This window comes from Oncorhynchus mykiss, chromosome 19 (genome assembly GCF_057628025.1).
Source record: "Oncorhynchus mykiss isolate SJ-2025 chromosome 19, ASM5762802v1, whole genome shotgun sequence".
Classification (NCBI taxonomy): Eukaryota; Metazoa; Chordata; class Actinopteri; order Salmoniformes; family Salmonidae; genus Oncorhynchus; species Oncorhynchus mykiss.
The window spans coordinates 64,279,505-64,298,933 of record NC_143040.1 but is presented as its reverse complement, the minus strand read 5'-3'; the positions used below and the strand labels follow the sequence as shown (position 1 = coordinate 64,298,933).

The following is a 19,429-nucleotide window of genomic DNA, read 5'->3' as shown; positions in this document are numbered from 1 at the left end:
TTATACACTGGTTATAGCTGGCTAGTTATCTACTGTTGTTTATTTAGCCTATTCCACTGTTTGTAGAATGCATGCTGGCATTTTAATATAGGTTAGTAAATGGGAATCCGGACACACTGTGGACACATTTAAATGTAGATTCATGACGCGTTCTGAATTCCATTATCCAAACTCTATGATCAGAATACTACATCTGCATGAACTGTCAGGTCTAGACACTACTGTACATTTAAATATGTCTACCATGTCCAGTGTGTCCAGATTCCCTTTTCCCAAGCTATATTCAAATTCCAGTATGCATTCACCAAAAGGTGGAATAGGCTAAATACGATAACAGAACAACAACTGATGACAGTAGCTAACTACTGTAGTTAACTAGCCAGCTAACCTATGTAGCTAGCCAGCAAGCTAGCAATCAACGCTAAAGGGATTGCAAACGGGATCATCAAATTCATTTATAAAGCCCTTTTTACAACAGCAGATGTCACAAAGTGTGATACTGAAACCCAGCCTAAAACCCCAAACAGCAAGCAATGCCGATGTAGACGCTCAGTGGCTAGTTAAAACTCCCTAGAAAAGATGGAACCTAGGAAGAAACCTAGAGAGGAACCAGGCTCGGAGGGGTGACCAGTCCTCTTCTGGCTGTGCCGGGTGGAGATAAGAGACATAGCCATTAAAGCCATTGTTTTTCAAGATGTTCAAACGTTCATAGATGAACAGCAGGGTCAAATAATAATCACAGAGGTTGTAGAGGGTGCAACTGGTCAGTACCTCAGGAGTAAATGTCAGCTGGCTTTTCATAGCAGAGCATTCAGAAGTTGAGACAGCAGGTGTGGTAGAGAGAGCGAGTCGAAAACGTCAGGTCTGGGACAAGGTAGCACGTCCGGGGGAACAGGTCAAATCAAAATCAAATTTTATTTGTCACATACACATGGTTAGCAATGTTAATGCGAGTGTAGCGAAATGCTTGTGCTTCTAGTTCAGACAATGCAGTAATAACCAACGAGTAATCTAACCTAAAAATTTCACAACAAATACCTTCTTCACACAAGTGTAAAGGGGGTTCCAGTCACAGGCATAACAGTTGAAACTGGAGCAGCAGCACAACCAGGTGGACTGGGGACAGCCAAGAGTCATCAGGTCAGGTAGTCCTGAGTCATGGTCCTAGGGCTCAGGTCCTCCGGGAGGGGAGAGGGAGAAATAATTAGAGGGAGCATACTTAAATTCACACAGGACACCAGAAAAGACAGGAGAATTACTCCATATATAACATCCAGCTATAAGGGCAAGGCGAGACCCAGATACAAACACGGGAGGCAGATGGTCTTTAATATTTATTAATCAACCCAAAAGGGGTAGGCAAGAGAATGGTTGTTGACAGGCAAAAGGTCAAAACCAGTTCAGAGTCCAGGCGGCACAGTGTAGCAGGCAGGCTCGAGGTCAGGGCAGGCAGAATGGTAAGGCAGGTGGGTACAGAGTCCAGAAAAACAGGCAAAGGTCAAACCCGGGAGGACAAGCAAAAAGAGAATAGAAAAGGCATGCACACGTGAAAACCACACTGGTTGACTTGGAACATACAAGACAAACTGGCAAAGAGAGACAGGAAACACAAGCATATACAAGGGTGGAGAAAATAACAAGGACAGGTGGAACTGATCAGGGTGTGACACCAGCTTCTTCACCTGCAGGATTGTCTGAGACCAGCCACCTGGACAGCTGATGAAACAGAGTATTTCTGTCTGTAATAAAGCCCTTTTGTGGGGGAAAACTCATTCTGATTGGCTGGGCCTGGCTCCCCAGTGGGTGGGCCTATGCCCTCCCAGGCCCACCCATAGCTGTGCCACTGCCCAAACAAGGGAAATCCATAGATCAGGCAGAGCTGCCAACTCTCACGGCACACCTCTTGTATCTCACTCATAGAAAAGTACTGCTTTTATTTTCTAATTAGTCCGTGCGTTAACTTTTCAACTGTGCTCCAAATTGTTTTGAAACCAGAGCATTTACGCCTGCAAGTTAACCTCTACGGGACGGTTGTTGCTAACGTGCGCTAACGTGACCAGAATGACGTTATATACAACAGACAACTTTCAGGGACATAGACATGTCTTATATGGGCAGAAAGCTTAAATTATTGTTAATCTAACTGCAGTGTCCAATTAACTGTAGCTATTACAGTGAGAAAAGACTATGCTATTGTTTGAGGACAGTGCATAACAACAACAAAAAATATATAACGGCAACTGGTTTGATACATTCACCTCTGAAGGTAAATAATGGACTTATATTCAGTAATCTTGCTATGATTTGTCATCCTGAGCGTCCCAGAGATAAAATGTAGCATAGTTTTGTTTGATCAAATCCATTTTTATGTTCAAAATGTAGGAACTGGTGTCTACAGTTTGACACCACTGCTGTCTCTGGCTCCACACTCATCTGGCCGGGCCATCAAGATGTGTGAAAGTTAGTGTATAAGCTAATGATCCATCATGTATGACATTCCTAGGAGTGTGCAAACTTACATTTGTTATTACCATAGCATTTTATGTTCTCTATAGTTATGTACTTGAAAATAAATCAATTGACCAATTCTGCACTGGCAGACTCCTGGCAGACTTGATACAAAATGTTCTGCATAATTCTTCACTGAATCTGTCTGAAACTTTGCACACACACTGCTTCTATCTGGTGGCCAAAATCTAAATTACACCTAGAATGCTTTCTGAAAGTGTGGCATTTCTATAGCATTTTTTATTTAAAAAAAAAGTGTTTTTTTGTTTATTTTCTCTTTTACCAGATCTAATGTGTTATATTATCCTACAGAAATTTCACATTTCCACAAACTTCAAAGTGTTTCCTTTCAAATGGCATCAGAAATATGCATATCCTTGCTTCAGGTCCTGAGCTACATGCAGTTCAATTTGGGTATGTCATTTTAGGCGAAAATTGGAAAAAAGGGTATGATCCTTAACATCACGAGCTGAACCTCTATCATTGTCCTGTGTAAGGGATCAAGGGGATTGGATGCACGTTTTAAAGAAACGCCCCTCAAGATTAGAGTGGCGGTGAATGGAGAGAGTGAACGTTCTTGCTGAGTTTAAAAAACTCCAAAAGAATAGCACAGTAGCACTGTTTTTTATGTACAACGTTGTCAACAAAATTAGGTTGCTGTTACTCCCTATTGCAGAATGCATTCTTTTGACAGCATGTACTAGTCGACATAATACACACTTGCACCAGTCCCCTCGTTTGGTGATAAGCATTTAGGCTGTGACAACGAAAAGTCAGCAGACAGACCTACACTACAGTATGTTTTAGCAGGGAATTTTGGTAGGGTAATTTATTAGTAACTATTAAAATAATTTGGTCAAACAGATGGTGAACCAAAAGTGTATGTTTTTTTTTCTAGAGGGGGGACAATAGAAAAATAATTTGGTCAGGGTGTAGGGGCAGATTTATGTAATCTTGTCTTCAGGAGATTTTATTATTTATTTACTGTCACATCTGCTCCTGCATTGCCCTCTACTACTCATCCTGTGTCTCCCTGAATTGCCACCACTCCCCCAGTACTCTCTCTCTCTCTGTGTGATTGTGTGGGCGGAGACAGGTGTGCTGGATTCAGAGCAGATCCACACCAGCTGCAACTTGTTCCATAATCACGACCTCTACAAATATTCAGCCCTGCCACACGGCCAGATCGTAATCACCGGTCGGTCGGTACATACGTAGTATTAGACACTGGTTTCCTCGCCACTGCAGGTCCGCCTCTGGTCCCTGTCTCCAGTTCCACGTCATCCTGCTACTCTGTCCTGGATTCCCCACTCTATTACTCCCTTGGATTTTTCCTGTGTAATCACCTATTTGAAATCTATGGCTGTCTTTTGAAAATGAATTATGAGGCAATGAATTTTTGTTATACCAATAAGCATTGGATATTAAATGCTGCAGGAATCAAATATAATTGTCGTATTGTGCACATGTTAGGCAGAGATGGTAGGTGTACTCACAAATCATAAATGCATCATATGTTAATGTATGGTAAAATGAAGGCAAGGATCTTCAACTAGTAGGAATTAACAACATAAATATTGATATTCATTCGATTTTGAGAAATGAATTGTTACAACAATGACATTTTCAAAAACCCAGCACTTAAGAGGCCAAACCTCCTGTGGAGCAAGTAGAATTTTCTTCCAGCCCTATTTTAAAGAGCAAGGTTTTACACAAATACAAAATGTTTGTGTCCTTACCTTGAAAGCGGTCTATGGACAAGGAGAGCGCAATCTATGATTTGGTTACCCACTGCCTCAACCATCAATATTACAATTTTATTTTAAATTTCATCACTCCAAAATTGCAAAGTTGTCTAATTTTGAATGGTTTGTTTAATGTTAAAAGCGTCCTATATACACTTGACCTGTGCTTTTAATTGTTATATTTTCCACACTGGTCATATGCTTAAACCATGTTAAAGATGTAGAATTTCAGTAACTGTAAAATTTTCCATTCTAGGGGTTGTGCCAGGGGGCAATGAAATTCACATAGCAAATCTCACCCCAAGCTTTCATCAAAAGTTGGCAGCCCTGGATTAGGGCCTAATGCATTTGTCAATTGACTGATTTCCTTATATAACTTTGATTTTAACTTTGTAAAATCGTTGAAATCGTATATTTTTGTTCAGTATATTTCCCGCTCCTCCGTGCAGGAGACCGGCTGTACCGCCCGTTAGCACACAGGCCTACTAATAACATTTTGGACTGTGTTCTCTCTAGTGGCGTGTGTAGGTAAGGCATGTTGACCCGGATATGATTTCGTCAACAAACACGTGTGAAAGAATCTAGCAAACTAGTTAGCCAAGCTAAAATACGAACAGCACGGTTTTGTGGAAAATATTATCGACAGGGCGAGTTTAATACGGTGTTATGACAACAGAAAGGTCTTGCAATCATTTTTAACTAAGGTACGTTAAACTAGTTTTGAAAAGTGTTATTTCTCGCGTAGATTAAGATATTGATTAGAAGACGGGTTCTGTCTCAGTAACTGCCGTAGCTAGCTAATTTAGCTACTACTAGATAACTAGCTAGTTAATGTTTATATCAAGTCAAAAACTTAACATATGGCAATTTTGACAGTTAAGTCAGAAAATATTCCAATGGTGTTGTAAATTGCTTGTAAACATAAAGCAGCATGCGGACAAATTAATTCATGCAATAGCAACTATTTTGCAAAACCCATTATATTATTCCAATAGGTATCACCTAGCACCACCATGGGGAAATCCAAGCAGATCGGAAACCACAACAGTACCAGGAAGAAGAGTATTGGCAAGACATGGAAGACAAAGAATTATACGAAGCACTTGGACCAAATCCATGCAGACATGAAGCCCTCAGCTGCAGCCAAGTTGCTCAAACAGGAGGTGGACTATGATGTCACTGGTAGTGCCCAGCACTACTGTTTACATTGCGCGTAAGCACTTTTATGCTCTTTCTTGCATCTATCCAAGAGGTTCACAGAAACAAAAAAAATGGCAACTGGAAAGCCGTAATTTAATGTGCATGTGTTTTGTTTACAGACGATATTTTGTTGACGTGAAAGCCCTGAAGGAGCACTTTAAAACCAAAGTGCACAAGAAACGGTAAGATCCCTTTTTTCTTTTGAAACAGACAACTGTTCTTTGAATAAATGCACCCTAACTTTGTAGCTTTGTAGCTGGGCATGTTGATGTTTTGATGACTGAGCAGCTACATTTCTTCACTTTCCAACACTCTGTTCAGGATTAAGCGGTTGAAGGATGAACCCTACACTCAGGCAGAAGCAGATAGAGCTGCAGGTATGGGTTCTTATATACCTCACAAAACCATAGAGGTGAAAACACAAGATGTGGAAGAGAAGATGGACTGAATGTGGACTGCCGTTCTTTAAGAACACCTTTCTTTTTGGTGACTTTGAACTATGGACATTGCTTTACATAAATGCATTACCCATATATATTTATATGTACATGCACCTGTAAATATGTAATGTCTGTGGCGCAAAATGTGAACTTGTTGACAGAAACAATAATAAACTAAAAGGAAATTGAAATTCTATTTGAAATTTTTATTTTGTGTTATTGACTGTATGTTTTTATGTGTAACTCTGTTGTTTTTGTCACACTGCTTTGCTTTATCTTGGCCAAGTCACAATTGTAAATGAGAACTTGTTCTCAACTGGCCTATCCTGGTTAAATAAAGGTGAAATAAAATACATTTCAAAAATAATAATTTGTCATTCTGGCAGCAGGCCTGAGACAATCTAGTGAAAAATGCAAAATATTTATACAGTCTGTATTCAATTCCTGTGCAACACGTAAAACATTAAATATAGCTCTGAATTTAGAATACACTATATAGACCAACTCAATAAATTGCTTGAGATTGTAACTTGAGCTGAAATACTACTATAAAGCAGTTTGTACTCCTATAATTCACTGTTACCCTTAAATCCAATTATAGTACCATTCCATTAGTGTTTAGGATTATATATTTTTTTAACACTTTCATTGATTTTTTACAATGTGTTGTCATGCATCTTTCAATTTATTGAGCAGTTGTGTTCTGTTTATTATTGGCACCAATGTCAGAAATCTATATTTGTAGCAGCAAGAAGCCGCAGATGTTTTGGGACAAGCACATCCAATATGGAAAGCTGTTTTAACATAAATTCATACAATTGTTGATATAAAATATGAATTCTGCTTTATATACATTTAGTTGATTTAAAGGAATTCTCTATACACCACCTTTCAAAAGTTTGGGGTCACTTAATGTTTTTGAAAGACAAAATAGCTTTTTTGTCCATTAAAATAACAAAATTGATCCGAAATAGTGTAGACATTGCTAAGGACTTGTAGCTGGAAACGTATCTACAGTGCCTTGCGAAAGTATTCGGCCCCCTTGAACTTTGCGACCTTTTGCCACATTTCAGGCTTCAAACATAAAGATATAAAACTGTATTTTTTTGTGAAGAATCAACAACAAGTGGGACACAATCATGAAGTGGAATGACATTTATTGGATATTTCAAGCTTTTTTAACAAATCAAAAACTGAAAAATTGGGCGTGCAAAATTATTCGGCCCCTTTACTTTCAGTGCAGCAAACTCTCTCCAGAAGTTCAGTGAGGATCTCTGAATGATCCAAGGTTGACCTAAATGACTAATGATGATAAATACAATCCACCTGTGTGTAATCAAGTCTCCGTATAAATGCACCTGCACTGTGATAGTCTCAGAGGTCCGTTAAAAGCGCAGAGAGCATCATGAAGAACAAGGAACACACCAGGCAGGTCCGAGATACTGTTGTGAAGAAGTTTAAAGCCGGATTTGGATACAAAAAGATTTCCCAAGCTTTAAACATCCCAAGGAGCACTGTGCAAGCGATAATATTGAAATGGAAGGAGTATCAGACCACTGCAAATCTACCAAGACCTGGCCGTCCCTCTAAACTTTCAGCTCATACAAGGAGAAGACTGATCAGAGATGCAGCCAAGAGGCCCATGATCACTCTGGATGAACTGCAGAGATCTACAGCTGAGGTGGGAGACTCTGTCCATAGGACAACAATCAGTCGTATATTGCACAAATCTGGCCTTTATGGAAAAGTGGCAAGAAGAAAGCCATTTCTTAAAGATATCCATAAAAAGTGTTGTTTAAAGTTTGCCACAAGCCACCTGGGAGACACACCAAACATGTGGAAGAAGGTGCTCTGGTCAGATGAAACCAAAATTGAACTTTTTGGCAACAATGCAAAACGTTATGTTTGGCGTAAAAGCAACACAGCTGAACACACCATCCCCACTGTCAAACATGGTGGTGGCAGCATCATGGTTTGGGCCTGCTTTTCTTCAGCAGGGACAGGGAAGATGATTAAAATTGATGGGAAGATGGATGGAGCCAAATACAGGACCATTCTGGAAGAAAACCTGATGGAGTCTGCAAAAGACCTGAGACTGGGACGGAGATTTGTCTTCCAACAAGACAATGATCCAAAACATAAAGCAAAATCTACAATGGAATGGTTCAAAAATAAACATATCCAGGTGTTAGAATGGCCAAGTCAAAGTCCAGACCTGAATCCAATCGAGAATCTGTGGAAAGAACTGAAAACTGCTGTTGACAAATGCTCTCCATCCAACCTCACTGAGCTCGAGCTGTTTTGCAAGGAGGAATGGGAAAAAATGTCAGTCTCTCGATGTGCAAAACTGATAGAGACATACCCCAAGCGACTTACAGCTGTAATCGCAGCAAAAGGTGGCGCTACAAAGTATTAACTTAAGGGGGCTGAATAATTTTGCACGCCCAATTTTTCAGTTTTTGATTTGTTAAAAAAGTTTGAAATATCCAATAAATGTCGTTCCACTTCATGATTGTGTCCCACTTGTTGTTGATTCTTCACAAAAAAATACAGTTTTATATCTTTATGTTTGAAGCCTGAAATGTGGCAAAAGGTCGCAAAGTTCAAGGGGGCCGAATACTTTCGCAAGGCACTGTACATAGGTGTACAGAGGCCCATTATCAGCAACTGTCACTCCTGTGATCCAATGACACGTTGTGTTAGCTAATCCAAGTTTATCATTTTGAAAAGCTAATTGATCATTAGAAAAGCCTTTGCAATTATCTTAACACAGCTGAAAACAGTTGTTCTGATTAAATAAGCAATAAAACTGCCATTCTTTAGACTAGTTGAGTATCTGGAGCATTTGTGGGTTTGATTACAGGCTCAAAAGGGCCAGAAACAAATACCGTTCTTCTGAAACTCATGTCTATTTTTGTTCTGAGAAATGAAGGCTATTCCATGCGAGAAACTGAAGATCTAGTACCACGCTGTGTACTACTCCCTTCACAGAACAGCATAAACTGTCTCTAACCAGAATAGAAAGAGGAGTGAGAGTCCCCGGTGCACAACTGAGCAAGAGCACAAGTACATTAGAGTGTCTAGTTTGAGAAACAGATTCCTCAACTGGCAGCTTCATTAAATAATACCTGCAAAACACCAGTCTCAACAGTGAAGAGGTGACTCCGGGATGCTGGCCTTCCAGGCAGAGTTGCTTTGACCAGTGTCTGTTCTTTTGCCCATCTTTATTGGCCAGTCTGAGATATGGCTTTTTCTTTGCAACTCTGCCTAGAAGGCCAGCGTCCCGGAGTCACCTCTTCATTGTTAATGTTGAGACTGATGTAAAAGGCTCTGCATGGTCAATCTGGACTCTGCAGTGGCCTTACAACATTTACTGCGATGCAGCCTCTGCAGAAGGCAGAGGTTTCATGCTTCACAGAGCAGAACTTTTGTGACAGAAGTGGTCAAGGAAGTGAGTTTGTGTTTATACAGGACCTCCGGCCCCCAACTACCGTCAACCAATCATGTCAGTGAGGTGCTATATGGATATATATATAAATATATATATATATATATATATATAATATATAAAAATCGAATTACTGATATTGATAAAATCATTTCTTGATATACATTTTTGAATGATTGATATCAAAACATACAATTATAGGTTAAAAAAATTATATAAATATATGTTTTAACGACTTTCCATTCATCCAATGTTCTCTGGCAAGTCCGACATTATTATGGTTATGATGAACCAAGCAGATATTCCAACGAATAACAAAATAGCACACTGGCCCTTTAATGCTGTCTTGCCCCTCAGGGAATGTATTCGTTGAATGGAGAAGAGATGTGGGAAATGAGAATATCAAGAAATTAATGTCGTTACATATATAGCTAGCTGTTGGTTGCAACAGAGTAGCGGATAGTTCTACCGAGTAGAGTACATTTTAACCGTAATTGGTAGCTGTATTTCCAATAGATAAGGGTACTTTTCGCCGATTTTCTTTCTAGAGAGCACGCCTGCGTTTGTGTAGGGGCGAGAGCAAGGAATGGCCGCGGACGTGGATAAAAGAATCCCGGAGGACAAGAAAGCTTGTTTGGGGGAGGATGAGCGTCTGGACAAATCTCAAGGCGGTGAACGACTGGCGCCTGGCAGGTCCAAGCGATCTTGGATCATTGGAGCAATGTCAACATTGCTTATGTTCATTATTGTTCCCCTTCTTGCCTTTGGTTACACATATTATCAGGACTCACAGCTACTTAAACGTCATGTAAGTTCAACATCTGTATCCATGTTTTACGCATCTTGTTCAGCAGATGTCTTTAGTTCTGCATCTGAATTGACTGTAGTGGTGTAAAGTATTTAAGTAAAAATATTGTAAAGTACTACTAAAGTCGTTTTTTTGGGTATCTCTACTTAACTATTTATATTTTTGCAAACTTGTATTTTTACTTCAATACATTCTTAATGAAAAAAAATGTACTTTTAACTCCATACATTTTCCCTGACACCCCAAAGTACTCGTTACATTTTGGCAGGAAAATGGTCCAATTCACAGTTATTTATCAAGAGAACGTCTCTGGTCATCCTTACAGCCTCTGATCTGGCGGACTCACTAAACACAAATGCTTTCTTTGTAGATGGTGCTGGAGTTTGCCCCTGGCTATCCGTAAATATATATATATATATATATATATATATATATATATATATATATATATACTGTTGTGTCTGGTTTGCTTAATATAAGGAATTTAAAATAGTTTATACTTTTACGTTTTGATACTTAAGTACAATTTAGCAATTCCATTTACTTTTGATACTTAAGTACATTTAAAACCAAATACTTTTACTCAAGTAGTATTTTACTGTGTAACTTTCACTTTTATTTTAGTCATTTTCTATTAAGGTATCATTACTTTTACTCAAGTATGAACATTGTACTTTTCCCACAACTGATTGTTGTGGAAAAAACATGATAAAACATGAAAACAGGAAGCATAAAACATGAATTACCTTTTGAAATTATCGCAAAGATTGCATTTTCTCTGCCAAGTCTTGTGCTGATGGCAGTTATTTTTCTTAACTGTTAAAAGTTAATCATAGTATTTGAAAACATGTGGCTTATTTTACATTTTTGGGAAGGTTTTAGAAGTTGAACACACACCTTTTGTCTTTGTGGGATCAAACACTTTTATACCCCATAGTGTTTTTTAAACTTTTTTTTTTAACCCAAAATCGTTTTATTAGGGGGTTGTATGTCTGCCACAGCTGGTCCCACAATTAACACCCCACTTACAGAAATAGTTGTCTGGCTCACAAGTTGTTCTTCTTATTCCATCCATTGAGCTAACATAAGAGGGCACGCAGTCAGTGTATTTTTGTGTAGAAGGGCCTCAAGGTTACAACATTCTTTTGGGAAACTAATCCCCTCACTTCCTTGGCATGTTTAATTTCAAGTACACTCATTTGATAAACTGATATATTTGTAGCTGCTTTCTTTATCCAAAACAATGTTTTCAAAATTGTAGTGTGCTTAGAGGTTAGTGTTAAAAAGGTTCACTCTGATCTGTCCCAGACATTGTTCAGGAATGTCACTGGAGTGTGAGAACTGACACGGTAAGACGCAAAAAGGAGCCCTTATTGTGTGTTCCTCCAACAGGAAGTGGCCTTGAAAGCACTGGGCACCGAGGGCCTCTTTCTCTTCTCCTCCTTGGACACAAACCATGACCTGTACCTTAGTCCTGAGGAGTTCAAACTCGTTGCAGAGAAACTCACAGGTTCACCACCAGCCTTCTTATGCACCCTAACACATTCAAATCCAAAATACTCCATCCCCACAAACCCAACACGAATACACAGTCATTGGTTTGTATCCTTTTGCCTGCCTCCCTGCAGGGATCTCACCTCCAGCAGATTTTGAGGAGGAAGTGACCCATGACCCCAATGGAGAGACCCTAACCCTGGAGGCCAAGATGCAGCCTCTGCAGCTTGACACAATGACGAAGAGCAAGGACGGCTTCCTCGGGGTAATAAGAGTAGACCAGCCCAACACTCACGTTATAATAACAGTGATAACTTACCTTACCTGTGAATTGCACTGAATTATAAACTGGGTGGTTCGAATGGAGAATAGATAACACTCTACATTGCAAACATTTTACTGCTTTCGAAGCTGTGTCTCTGAGTGGATTCAAAAGATGACCTACCAGTAAGTTGCTTTTATAAAAGGACTTATGGTGATAAATTACAGTAAAGGGAGAAAAAGGTTCAAATAGACAGTCCAAGGTTTAGCAGAGAAAGCCTCATATCACAATTAAGTCTCTGCCTCTCCAGGTTACTCATAGTTCCCTGAGTGGGCTGCGTTCCTGGCAGAGTCCTGCTGTGCCCTCCATGTCCTTCTCTGCCAGCCAGTTCAGGGCCTTCCTGCCCCCCAAAAACAAAGGGGAAGTGGGGGACACCTGGTGGGTCATTCAGAGTGAGCTCAACATCTTCACTGGGTACCTGCCAAACAATCGCTACCACCCTCCTGCACCACGAGGAAAAGAGGTACGGTTTTAGGAAGTGACTGTATCTGATATTTTATATTGAGTTTGATTTTAACTGTCTACTACACTTGATCATCACTCAAACTCTTGGCGATGATTATATATACAGTGCCTTGCGAAAGTATTCGGCCCCCTTGAACTTTGCGACCTTTTGCCACATTTCAGGCTTCAAACATAAAGATATAAAACTGTATTTTTTTGTGAAGAATCAACAACAAGTGGGACACAATCATGAAGTGGAACGACATTTATTGGATATTTCAAACTTTTTTAACAAATCAAAAACTGAAGAATTGGGCGTGCAAAATTATTCAGACCACTGCAAATCTACCAAGACCTGGCCGTCCCTCTAAACTTTCAGCTCATACAAGGAGAAGACTGATCAGAGATGCAGCCAAGAGGCCCATGATCACTCTGGATGAACTGCAGAGATCTACAGCTGAGGTGGGAGACTCTGTCCATAGGACAACAATCAGTCGTATATTGCACAAATCTGGCCTTTATGGAAGAGTGGCAAGAAGAAAGCCATTTCTTAAAGATATCCATAAAAAGTGTTGTTTAAAGTTTGCCACAAGCCACCTGGGAGACACACCAAACATGTGGAAGAAGGTGCTCTGGTCAGATGAAACCAAAATTTAACTTTTTGGCAACAATGCAAAATGTTATGTTTGGCGTAAAAGCAACACAGCTCATCACCCTGAACACACCATCCCCACTGTCAAACATGGTGGTGGCAGCATCATGGTTTGGGCCTGCTTTTCTTCAGCAGGGACAGGGAAGATGGTTAAAATTGATGGGAAGATGGATGGAGCCAAATACAGGACCATTCTGGAAGAAAACCTGATGGAGTCTGCAAAAGACCTGAGACTGGGACGGAGATTTGTCTTCCAACAAGACAATGATCCAAAACATAAAGCAAAATCTACAATGGAATGGTTCAAAAATAAACATATCCAGGTGTTAGAATGGCCAAGTCAAAGTCCAGACCTGAATCCAATCGAGAATCTGTGGAAAGAACTGAAAACTGCTGTTCACAAATGCTCTCCATCCAACCTCACTGAGCTCGAGCTGTTTTGCAAGGAGGAATGGGAAAAATTCAGTCTCTCGATGTGCAAAACTGATAGACATACCTTAAGCGACTTACAGCTATAATCGCAGCAAAAGGTGGCGCTACAAAGTATTAACTTAAGGGGGCTGAATAATTTTGCACGCCCAATTTTTCAGTTTTTGATTTGTTAAAAAAGTTTGAAATATCCAATAAATGTCGTTCCACTTCATGATTGTGTCCCACTTGTTGATTCTTTTTTTTCCTTGAAAAATACAGTTTTATATCTTTATGTTTGAAGCCTGAAATGTGGCAAAAGGTCGCAAAGTTCAAGGGGGCCGAATACTTTCGCAAGGCACTGTACATTGGCGAAAACCAAGTGTTACTTTGACTATGAGATGATATTACAGCATAGTCTGTCATGGTATCAGTAGAAAATGTAAAATGTCACAACTTGGTTGAAGAAAATATATGAACCTAGCAGTGACTGTATTTGTTTCCCCACAGGTTCTCATTCACTCCCTGCTAAGTATGTTCCATCCACGGCCCTTCATCAAGTCTCGTTTTGCCCCTCAGGGAACAGTGGCCTGCATTCGAGCCGCCAGTGACTTTTATCTAGACATTGTCTTCAGGTGAGGGAACTCTGAGATTCCTCATCAAGCCTAGTCCATTGCGTTTACAATTAGTTACCATGTTATTACCCCTGTACCTCCACAGGATCCATGCAGAGTTTCAGCTCAATGATGTCCCAGACTTCCCCTTCTGGTTCACCCCGGGCCAGTTCACTGGCAACATCATCCTCTCCCGGGACTCCTCCCACGTCCGACAGTTCACCCTCTACGTCCCCAACGACAGGTCAGTGAATAACACGGTTGACTGTTAGCGATAACCAGAATTACCTTTGTAGTCTACAGACTTTGTGTCTTATCCATTCAGAGTAGACCTTTAGGATGATAGTAATGCTACTGATATATCTGTAAGTGAATGTAAGATGGCAGACACTGACTTCTCCCCGTCTCACAGGACTCTGAATGTGGACATGGAGTGGCTCTATGGAGCCACTGAGAACAGTAATATGGAGGTGGACATTGGATACCTGCCACAGGTAGGCTACTGTGCCTTGTCATGTTATGGTATACCAACATTTGATTTGGTGTAATGTGACATAGTAGGATGTGTTGTATTTGTTATGGGATCTCTGTGGGTGTTTTGTCAATATGCCTACTACCGTGCTCCGAGCATGCAAATTGGAGCACGGGACTGTCAGAGTATGAGTCCAAATCAAAGTACGGAGCACGGATGCATACTCTATTTGTACATATTTTGAAGCATCGACGCAAGCTTCAACAGAAAGTATGCACAGAAATATGACACAACCATGTAAAAAACGACTCAAAATATCTTGAAATCAATGGAAGAGAATATTTTAGCTGAAGCAAGCGAAAATAAACTCAGACTTCGGAATGAAATGGTGCCCATTCACATATTGCATGACAACAATATTTTGTCTTGATACATTAATAAATACTGTGTTAATTGTGGCTTGTGCATCGATCAAGCCCATAGTACGTAAATATGGCTAACAGGCTAGCTAGCTACCCACAAAAAAATTGACAGCTAGTCATCTACCTTGCATAACAACCGTTGTAGGTCTTTGCCTGTTAAACTACCCAGCTGATAATTATGAAGTAAAACGTTGGCTTTGTAGAAATCTTGTTTTTCGTTTCTATTGCCAATGTCCTGGCTGGAGGCAAGTTCAGGGAATGGGGAGGTACAGCGTGAGGTTATACAGTCAGGGGAGTGCGAGTGCTTCTCAAATGGAATGTTTTATGCGTTCTCCACACTCTCGTACTCAAGATAATGTCCTCGGAGAATGCACTCGTAGCATATGAGAGTGGAGCATGGTAGTATTCATATTAAGAAACGCTGTGTGTTGTCAGATGGAGCTGCAGGCCGCTGGTCCCTCCACTCCCTCCTTCATCCAGGATGAGGAGGGGAATATTATCGATAGCCGAGGGGGAGGCAGCGACCCTATCCAGTTTGTCTTCGAGGACATCCACTGGACGTCTGAGATCAGCCGCGAGGAGGCTGCTCGCCGCCTCGAGGTCACCTTCTACCCCTTCAAGAAGGTACAGCTCAATACGCCTGCTCAGTTTTGTCCCATCTATTTAGGGGATTGTTCTAGTCACCTTTGAACTTCGGTCACAACTTGGTAGTCCCCAAGCTCTCTCAAAAATAACTTGATAGACTCCGCACCACTGTGATGATGTACATCTCTCCTTCCATTGTCCACAGGTGTCATACCTGCCCTTCTCAGAGGCCTTTCAGCGAGCACAGGAAGAGAGCAAGCTGGTGCACTCCATCCTCCTCTGGGGGGCACTAGATGACCAATCCTGCTGAGGTGAGACGGTTCACCTGTGACACTGTGCTCTATGAAGATAATAATGATTATAATCCACCTTAGTGCTCACTTAGGGCCATTTTAAGTGATGAACTTACAAAATATAAAGTATATCCTGGACCTGGGGGTAAAGGGGTGTCATCTTGGGGGGGGAGGTTGAAGTGAGTGACTAAGGGAAAGACATCCAGTTAAAGCAGGATACCCTTTTGTGCACTGAATATTACAATGTCTTTAGCTTTGCATCTGACCTTTTTGCTTCCTCCAAACACGTCACAGGTTCGGGGCGGACTCTCCGGGAGACAGTCCTGGAAAGTTCGCCCGTCCTGGCCCTGCTCAACCAGAGTTTCGTCAGCAGCTGGTCCCTGGTCAAAGAGCTGGAGGACATGCAGGTGAGTGAGCGGCCCATATTGCTCAGCCCAGCCCAGCCCAGCCCAGCTTGTAGGCAGTTTAATCGAATGACAGGCTCATTGTAATGGAATGGATGGAAAGGTGTTAAACATGGAAACTTTGTATTTGTTCCATTCCAGATATTACAATGAGTCCATCCTTCGATTTAAAGTGACACCAGCTGGCACCACTGGCTCATCCTCAAGGTTCAAGCCGAAAATAATGATACCACTTTTAATGGATAGTGTTCATTACTAAATCAAAGTTTGTCTCAAGTGACCTAATGTTGAACATATTCCACTCCATCTGTCGTCGAGGTCCTGCTGTCTGTTTTGATTGATGTGGTGGTGATGTATCCTAATAATCTTAATCTCAGGCTAACAAGCAGAACCCGGTTGAGAGTCAGAGGGCCCGCCTACACCTGGAGAATTACAACTTTCCAGTAGAAATGATGGTGGCGCTGCCCAACGGCACTATTGTAAGTCCTTACAGTTCCATCATGTTTCCATCTCAACATCCCAGTTGTTTATCAACAACCTTTAAGTGGATACTTCACTTAGTTGATTCTGGGCGTTGCTAAATAGCCAGCTAACACATTTTAAAAAAGGGTTTGGAGGAAATGACAACAGTCTACAGAGGGTTGAAAATGACTTGAATCTCTAATGACTTAAATTCTCTAGGTTCACCACATCAATGCTAACTACTTCCTGGACCAGACGTCCATGAAGCCGGAGGAGGAAGCTGCCACATTTAGCTTCTCTGGGGGGTTCGAGGACCCATCCACTGCTACGTACATCAACTTCCTCAAAGAGGGTCTGGAGAAAGCCAAGGAGCACCTGGCACAGTAAAGACGAACGGTGGTCAAAAGTGTGTGTGTAAAAACTAGAGGAATTCCTCTGTGAAGGATAATGATCAAAGAAAAAGCTAACTTGTGTGTAGGGATCAGATTCCTGAAGTGCTGGCTTGGCAGCTGTTAACTTTTCAGGTTGTTTTACTAGCATCCAATATGATCAGTATTACAACCTCTTCAAACGACAGTGGCCACTATACCAGTTGAGCCCTCCTGAAGACAACTTTTTTTTTCTCCATAACTAACCTCAATACTCAGTTGCTAGATGTTCTTTCAAGTTGACATGCTTCTAATCCCATTCCATATAATCACTAATGTTGCTGTTACTTACCAACTATTTTAAAGTACAATGTTCAGGGTCAGAACAGTGGCCAGGCTCCGAACATTGCTTTGACCTCACCTATAAAGTGGCTAATTAATTTGACTTATTTATGCTTTCTGTTATCATGTCATAACAGTGAGTGAGATTTGCTCAAACTTTTCTTTATATCTACATTTTCATATCAAAACAGACTGCACCATAATGCATTGTTCTGTTTTATTTGTTATATCTCGCAATACGCAAAGAACCACACGTTTTATTTCTGTTGGGGGGGCAGGGCAGGGCAAGTCGTTCCCTCTAGAGTTTCAGCAGTTTGTGACGGCCTTGCCTGAAAGTCCAAAGTTGGCCGGGTAGGGCCTGATGTCATTGCTTAAGCTTCTGCAGGCAACACCCCCGCTCTGTTCCCCCGAGGTTGCCAACAGCTGTCATGGAAACCTGGAAACAAAGCTGTATGGTGGCACAATGTGTAATGTAATAATTGTTTGTTTTGTTAATATTTTTTATGAGGGCCAACAGTCTTATGTTGACTGACCAGTTATTTCTTAACACCTTGACCATGAGATCAGAATTTAAGGGGTGACTACACCAAAGATTATATAACAAAATGAACTTAAGAGGCAAGAAGTTAATCATTGTGGATTCTATCACGTGTACATGTGATAAACTTTGAAATGGGTCATATCTTAGGAAACGTTTCTCCATCAGCCTCTTGTTAAGCGCTGCAATGTAGGTAGCGCATTTAGCCATTGCAGAGGTGAGTCATCCCCTTGAAATAGGCTTTTTGACTGATAGTGGCAAATTGTCTGCAAAAAAATAAAAATGGATCTTTACTAAAAAGTAGTCATGAGTGAGCTTGCACTGAACACTGGATGAAACCGACGTGTCCCAGAAGTATCAGATAAAGATGTTATAACATTCATAACGTCTATTTGTGTTGTACTGTGTGAACATTGATCAGAAATTAGATCTGAGTAAATTTCAGGTTGTATGTGGGTAACATGAAACATTTCTAAAGGTACTAAGTTTAGACCCCCCCCCCCAGTTCATATGCAACAAGGGGTAGTGATTTCAGTTCCTCCAATTAATGAATTTTAAACTATGGTGCCAGAATAAGAGTGCGAGTTGTGCTGGGGTGGAAATGCAGGCAGGCATGGCCTTTAGATGGGGAGCTCCATTGTTGGAAGGAAATGTGAATTCCACCATAGAATAACAGTATCCACAAGGCCGAGTCACCTGGAAGTGAGGACCATACCAATCTGCGGAAGGAGTGGGGGGCTGCAACAGGACAAGTCTTCCAATGCAGCGAGGGTACAATCTCCAAACCACCAATACCCCTCCACATAACGGTTATTTACAGTTGAGTTTCCAGCCCAAAATCACACATTTAAGTCAAAATAGTCAGGTACATCCAACAACTTATTGTACTAGAATATATGGTTTCTAGAGTCCTGTTTAATGCAGTGATTGGACAGCCAGAGAGAGTCAGTATGTGTTGCTAGGCGAGGTGAGTTGAGTTCATGTCTTCACCAGAATGTCCACACCTCCAGCTCCATGACGTGGAAGTCGTCTCTTTCCGAGAGGCAGCAGTTGTTGAAAGTGTAACAGGGGCTACTCCTGCCCAGGTACAGCATCTCATCCAGCCACAAGCCAAAGTGACCACTGGGGAAGAGAGAGCGAGAGAAACTCAGGTCCTTGTTCATTGCTTTAAAATAGAGTAAAGTGATGTGTTTTCCTAAACATTGACGCACACTACAGTGGGACAAAAAAGTATTTAGTCAGCCACCAATTGTGCAAGTTCTCCCACTTAAAAAGATGAGGCCTGCAATTTTCATCATAGGTATACTTCAACTATGACAGACAAAATTAGATTTTTTTTTCTCCAGAAAATCACATTGTAGGATTTTTAATGAATGTATTTGCAAATTATGGTGGAAAATAAGTATTTGGTCAATAACAAAAGTTTATCTCAATACTTTGTTGGCAATGACAGAGGTCAA

General features: G+C 40.9%; 3 protein-coding genes across 3 annotated transcripts in view; 2 read left to right on the top strand and 1 right to left on the bottom strand.

Moving 5' to 3' along the window:
- The first annotated feature begins 4,820 nt into the window (after window positions 1-4,820).
- On the top strand, window positions 4,821-6,081 carry znf593 (zinc finger protein 593). Its single transcript, NM_001165086.2, has 4 exons — window positions 4,821-4,957; window positions 5,249-5,466; window positions 5,573-5,635; window positions 5,775-6,081. Exons 2-4 carry the CDS (start codon window positions 5,267-5,269, stop codon window positions 5,899-5,901), a joined length of 390 nt encoding a protein of 129 aa, NP_001158558.1. The 5' UTR covers window positions 4,821-4,957; window positions 5,249-5,266; the 3' UTR covers window positions 5,902-6,081.
- Window positions 6,082-9,640: 3,559 nt separating this feature from the next.
- Window positions 9,641-18,269, top strand: selenon (selenoprotein N). The gene is made up of 12 exons (XM_021574746.3): window positions 9,641-10,149; window positions 11,542-11,659; window positions 11,778-11,908; window positions 12,216-12,428; window positions 13,980-14,104; window positions 14,190-14,327; window positions 14,496-14,577; window positions 15,413-15,601; window positions 15,768-15,873; window positions 16,150-16,262; window positions 16,637-16,738; window positions 16,941-18,269. The coding sequence occupies exons 1-12, from the start codon at window positions 9,928-9,930 to the stop codon at window positions 17,106-17,108; spliced, it is 1,707 nt and encodes a 568-aa protein (XP_021430421.3). The 5' UTR covers window positions 9,641-9,927; the 3' UTR covers window positions 17,109-18,269.
- LOC110498387 (oxidation resistance protein 1A) overlaps window positions 17,635-19,429 on the bottom strand; it is a 28,030-nt gene continuing 26,235 nt past the window's right edge. Inside the window, exon 16 of the mRNA XM_036955112.2 lies at window positions 17,635-19,091. Within this exon, the coding sequence (XP_036811007.1) occupies window positions 18,956-19,091 (136 nt within the window). The 3' untranslated portion in view covers window positions 17,635-18,955. The remainder of the gene's footprint in view (window positions 19,092-19,429) is intronic.

Excerpts from the sequence above, each read along its gene's own strand:
- znf593 (NM_001165086.2), top strand. The coding sequence starts at position 5,267 with ATGGGGAAATCCAAGCAGATCGGAAACCACAACAGTACCAGGAAGAAG. Across the intron at positions 5,467-5,572 it reads CACTACTGTTTACATTGCGC|ACGATATTTTGTTGACGTGA; the intron begins GTAAGCACTTTT and ends TTTTGTTTACAG. Across the intron at positions 5,636-5,774 it reads ACCAAAGTGCACAAGAAACG|GATTAAGCGGTTGAAGGATG; the intron begins GTAAGATCCCTT and ends CACTCTGTTCAG.